Source organism: Myxine glutinosa, chromosome 1 (genome assembly GCF_964187855.1).
Source record: "Myxine glutinosa chromosome 1, kmMyxGlut1.1, whole genome shotgun sequence".
Classification (NCBI taxonomy): domain Eukaryota; kingdom Metazoa; phylum Chordata; class Myxini; order Myxiniformes; family Myxinidae; genus Myxine; species Myxine glutinosa.
The window spans coordinates 252,834,788-252,840,787 of record NC_136261.1 but is presented as its reverse complement, the minus strand read 5'-3'; the positions used below and the strand labels follow the sequence as shown (position 1 = coordinate 252,840,787).

Below are 6,000 nucleotides of genomic sequence, written 5' to 3'. Positions count from 1 at the left end.
ATAGGGCAAAATGGAGAAGATTGTCATGGGTACCGCAAGGCTAACCCCCGCTCTAGCAGGGAAAATGGCCTTAAAATGCATGTTGTTGTTGTTGTCTTTAAATTTTACTTGGAATTAAGGGGTGTCCACAAAATAAAGAAAACATTGGCCATAGAAAAACTTGAAAAAGAAGAAACCACTCCTTCCACGTCATCAGACACATCGGGCTGGCCAAAGCAACTCTTCCTTGGCTGGAATGCACAATCTCAGATGGGTGACCACTCCAATTCAGGATACTCGAATGGCTCATTCTTCCAAATAAACTGGTACACATGTCACCAACCTCGGAAGGATGATAGGCTGAGTCAACCCATGTGATGTTATGTTAATGGCAGGACAGGGGCTAATACTGAGGACCCAAAGATCTTAAGCCAGCCATCTTAACTATTAAGCCAAAACCAGGCTACAGAGCAACTTGCAAACTATAGAAATGGCCAGTGATATCCATTCTCGCACAATATCTTGAGAGGATAAACCAAAGGTGGCGCTATTCAAACCAACTACAACAGCGAGGAAGTATACCCCATATTTCCCGCTGGGCGAAGGAGACCCTAACCCCGCTAAAACCTTTTACCTCTGTGACAAATTTGGTCCAATTCCGTCCAGAGGTGTAGGTGCGTATATGTAACAGACAGACAGATCAACATTTATAGTTATACCTTATCACCAATCTGCAAGACTTTTTATTTTAGTTTTTTTTTTTAAAGCAGATCTCTTAGATAAAGCATTTTGTTTTGGGAAGAAAAAAAACTTGCAAGACTTGCGACAAGGACAGTGACAATTCCTGTTTAGCAACTTGCATGTCGGAACATGTTGAGTCTGGCTTAGAGAAATAAATACCTTAAATAAAACATCACATCTCCGCAGTGTCACTTTTAAATACACTTCACTTTAATTGTCATAAACAATCAATGGTCTTCAAAGACTGGCTTCAGCAGTCAAATTCTGATTCAAAAAGTCTTCATGACGGTCCTGAAATGTTGCAGTTATTATGTTGTCCATTTCACTCGTAGGTTGTTAGCTCTTACAGTAAAATCTGGCATGATAGATTGATAGCCTGGAGGTACGCACACTCTCCTTGAATGTCGGTCTTGCTATAAACTCATCCTGGTGTCATGCTGAAAGAGAGGTATCAATGTATGATTGGGATGTTAACGCAGAGGACTCGTCTACCAGCACAAGTCATTGGTATACATTAAAGATCCCTTGGCATCTTTCACGAAGAGGAGAATTATCCCTGACATCCCAAACAAATTTCAAATTCCTACCCTGAGTGCTGGGAAGGCAAGGTGACCAGTTTGTGAAAGACTTGGGCCAAAAAAATTCACCTTGCTGAGCCCACATGGTGGGAACAATTGGGGCTCTTCAAGTACTAGTTGTAGTACTAGTCGATGCAAATCCTCCAATTCCCATAAGCGAAGCGTACAAGACATAGTTTGTCCATTACTTTTTAAACTTCCCACAGAGATGAGATAAAAGCACAAACAAGTGAAGATCAAAAGGATTTGGTTGTTTTATTATCAATGTCCCAGGATTTAACATATTCGGCAAAATAACCTGAGCAAAATGGACATTTTGGACGAAACATCCAAAATTAACCATTATTGTTTCTCCTGTTATATAATAAAACAACGAACAAGATAAAAATTGCTTGATCAAAAGGTTTTGTTAACCATTGAAACGAATCGGCTCATAAAACTACCCACGGAAAAATACACTCGTCTCAGCCAAATGTCAATCAGACGCAATTTAGAAAATTGTAAACAGCACAAAAAAAGAAAATGGCACCTACAAACACACCAGCCCATACGAAGCATCTGATTAACCCACGTCAAACAAAACAAGCAAGCAGCACCAGTGGCAAGCGTTTAGCCAATGATGCCAGAGCACATGGCAGATAAATCTAAACAAAAACAAAACGGCACATCTATACATTCTTATCAATACAAAATTCAACAAGAGCCACTTGGAACGAAAAGAATGAAATGAACCATCCAATAGCTGAGGATCTTAGGCTTTGACCCTTGCCAGTCCGTGGGCACCTCTATGCGTTCTTCCTGACACGAAGCACAGTGATAGAACCAGCAGTTGACATGAACCGCATTCCTTTCAGTAATTTACAAACACCGGCAGGTAGACGGGTGCCCTTGAACACCAACCCTTCCAAATTCTTCCCCTACCCCTCCCCCCACTCCTCCGCCCCATCCTGAGCCCCTTTTACCCTCAGCAGTCAGCATAAGTCAAGTTTAAACACGCAATGAAACAGAGACAGAAACGCGCACATGTGCATGCAGGCACACACACACACACAACCAAAAAAACCACACACACACACACAACCAAAAAAACCACACACACACACACACACACGCAAACAAACATACACACACACAAACAAACACACAAACAAATACACACACTCCCACTCACTCACTCATTCACTCTTTAAATGAAAAAGCACAATACACTTTAAATGTAATAAACAATAAACAGGTTGCTGGAGAAAATTAAGATTTCTGGTCCCGTGGAAGGACGGTTGTGAACAATGTCACGGAGACGAAATAAGTATCATCGGTTTACAAAAATACGAAGCCTCTTTGCGGAGAAAGGAGGGTAAAGAATGCGGGATAAGCAAACATTCAGTAAAGTCCTTCAATGTTCAGTCCAGGTTCGACTTCAAACACCTGTTGGCCCATCGGACGACAATCCTTCCCTGGCAAGACCACGAAGATTATTTTATGTTCCACTTCTGTTTGGTACCAGAGGGCCCCCTAGAGAAGGTCTCTGCAAGTTCCCCCTTACAATTCCCCGTTCAAAAAGAAAAAACGAGGACCTAAGCAGTGGTTTACCAACACCACCATCGCCAGAACCACAAGTGCTGTTTGAGGCTGATAACATGGCGTTGACGTGATGTTCCAACATGCTTCACTCTGTGCACACCACGGCTGCTCTTCCAAGGACCCGTTTAACCTTAGACTCCGGAAACAATGGAAAATGATGAGCTGACCTTGTGTCCGCTCTCTCAGCAGCAGCCAATGAAAGGAAACCACCACAGGCAGGAAGGGTGGTCGATTACGATGGGAAAGGGTCGAGTGGGGATGGGGGTAGAGGGAATAAAACGTGATGTACCAGTCTAACTAGGATGTGCTTGAAAAGTGTTGAACAGAATGAAACTCAAAAAAACAAAAGTTTAATATAAAACACCGTCATGTTATATAAAACAAAATAACATAATGAAAGTGGAAGTTGGGCTTCTATGGCCTGCTGGAAGGCAAACTGCAGCAAGTGGATGGGGACTCGCTCTCCTAAGACAACCATCGGTGAATGAAGAGCGTAGTGAATAGAGTGGATGTCACAATGTGCTGAAGGATTTCAACAAATATTGACCTTCAGTGGTCTGATGGCAACAAAGCCACAACCCATTTTGAAAGTGCATCTTCTGCTTTCACTTGTACACCTCGATAGCTCCAGGCATCTCCTGAGGAGATGCAGGCGGACAGATGGATTGGTGGGGGAAATGGGGGAGAGGTTGATGGGTTTGTGCAAGCCTTTCAGATATTCTGTCCGGATGAGAAACGGTATTCCTTCCAAGCCCATCCATACATCTTGCCAGTCACTTGGATAGGTCATTGAGCTAACAGAGGTGCAGCCAACTATGGAACTGAGAGCCAGTGGTTATGACTCAAGTCGTGTTCGTTTGGCTGGAGCAGCTTCAGGAGATTCTGTCTCTTCATCCTCGTCATCTTCATCATCGGGATAGTCAACAAGACCAACAGAACCTCTCTAGGATGGGATGGTGGAAACAAAGACAGCCGAACCATTTGATTAGTACATTATTATCATGGCGATGTTACGCCAGTGTCACAACAGCAATCTTCCCAAAACATAATGTGATAGACAGGTTTTCTGTAGCTTTGTACACAATGTGCATCGAGACCACAAAGCAACTAACAAACACTAACCTGCATAAAAAACATGATGCTCTTGAGGCTCAGGAAATGTGGATAAAACATAAATGCTGAGAGGTCAATCAAGCCTTTCATTCAATTCGCAAAGGCAAAAACAACATTAGAATAAATGATGTCATAAATGGTAAGTCAGAATGGATTGGTGGGATGTATGGATTGGTAGCATGTCCTTCGGCTCACTGCACCACCCTCTCTCAAGAAGCTTGGCAATTAAAAAAAAAAAAAAAAAAAACTGCAACAATTATTTTATTACCTCCACCACCAAAGGTAGACGGAGATTATGTTTTCACCTCTGTCTGTCTGCTAGCAGGATAACTTGAAAAGATATGGACACATTAGGACGAACTTTGGTGGACAGATTGGGTGTGTGATAAGGACTAATCTTATATATAAATCTGAGTTTATGTCTTTGGATCATAAGCGCCACGCATTCTTCGGGCCACTCCCTCACGCCTCCTCCCCCCCGCCCCCCTCCCGAGTCACAAACACCGCCCATTAGCCAGGCGATGCCAGTGGGCCAGAAATCGCCACCATTTTTCTCTCCATGTAGCTCTTTGGCTTCATAGGCCTCTGGTGTACAATTGAAGACTGAAAAATGTGTGTTCTATCATTAAATGAAGTAATTCTATTATTAACTATCTGCCATGATCTTTCCTGGGAAAACTACATTTCAAATCTGGCCTCCAAAGCCAGTCGCCGACTGGGCATCCTCCATTGTGTGAGGTCCTTCCTTGGCACACCTGAGGTCCTCACCACATACAAGGCTTTCATCCGCAGCTCAATGGAGTACTGCTCCCCCCTCTGGGCTGGTGCTCCTGCTTCACACCTAGCTCGCCTTCACGCTGTTGAAACCAAAGCTTTCAGAATCATTGGAATCTCCCGCGATGAAGCTAACTCCGAGGGCCTTTCACTCACTCACCGCAGGCAGGTTGGTGGTCTTTCTGTCTTCTACCGACTCCTCTCCGGCCTTGCTCCCCCAGCTCTCTCTGGGCTCTGTCCCCAAAATATTCCTACAGGTCGCACAAGATCTGCCAGCAACCCTCTTATGGTTAAACTGCCAAAATCAAGACTCTTTGCTCACCTTCACTCCTTCATTCCTCTTTTCTCCTGCCTCTGGAACAAACTCCCTCACTCTCTTCAATCGCACTCCTCCCTCCAGGTCTTTAAAACAGCTGTTCACCACCATCTCTTATCTTCCCCCATCCAAAACCTTGATCTTTTCTACCCCCATTAATCCACCCCAAACCCATCTCCTTCAAATTCCCTGTTTTCTTTCCTGAAAGTCCATCTTGTTATTCCCGTGAATCCCGCCCCAGCCCTCTCTCTTCCACAGATGTCCCTGTTCCCCACTTTTGTTGCACTTCCCTCTCTATTCCCCCCTTTTCTCCCATTCCCTTTATTATACGTTGCATGTGTTAGTTCTTATACGAACCTAGACCAAGCATACAACACAATTTCTTCTGTACAAAACTGTTCAAGCTCGGTCACGTTGCATGCGGAGCGTTGATGGACAGCAATCTTCAAGTCATGCCACAGATTTTCGATTGGATTTAGGTCTGGGCTCTGATGAGGCCTGTCAACTACCGTACTCAAGGGCCATTTATCTTTTTGTTCCTTAGCCACTCCAGTGGAGCTTTGGCTGTGTGCTTTGGGTCGTCATGCTTAAATGTGAACTTCCGTCCCAATTCAGCTTTCTTGCAGAGGGCAGCACGTTTTCCTCCAGGAATTTTCTGTATTTTGCTCCATCTATTTTCCTTTCTATCTTGAAAAGTGCCACAGTCCTTTGCTGATGAGAAACATCCCCATAACATGATGCTTCCACAACTCTGCTTTACAGTAGGGATGGTGTTCTTTGGGTAATATGCTGTGTTTGGTTTGCGCCAAACGTAATGTTTTGCATTTAGGCCAAAAGGTTCCATCTTGGTTCTGTCAGACCAAAAAACTTTTTGCAACATGGCTTCAGAATCTCTAGTGTTTTTTTGCATACCTCAAA

The 6,000-nt window shown here is 43.8% G+C and overlaps 1 protein-coding gene across 2 annotated transcripts in view; it reads right to left on the bottom strand.

Annotated features, from left to right (window-relative positions):
• Positions 1 to 1,534: 1,534 nt before the first annotated feature.
• LOC137436370 (serine/threonine-protein phosphatase 4 regulatory subunit 3) overlaps positions 1,535 to 6,000 on the bottom strand; it is a 156,534-nt gene continuing 152,068 nt past the window's right edge. For both annotated transcript variants that reach the window (XM_068130091.2, XM_068130098.2), the window contains exon 15: positions 1,535 to 3,822. In XM_068130091.2, coding sequence (XP_067986192.1) covers positions 3,715 to 3,822 — 108 coding nt within the window. In that variant the 3' untranslated portion in view covers positions 1,535 to 3,714. The remainder of the gene's footprint in view (positions 3,823 to 6,000) is intronic.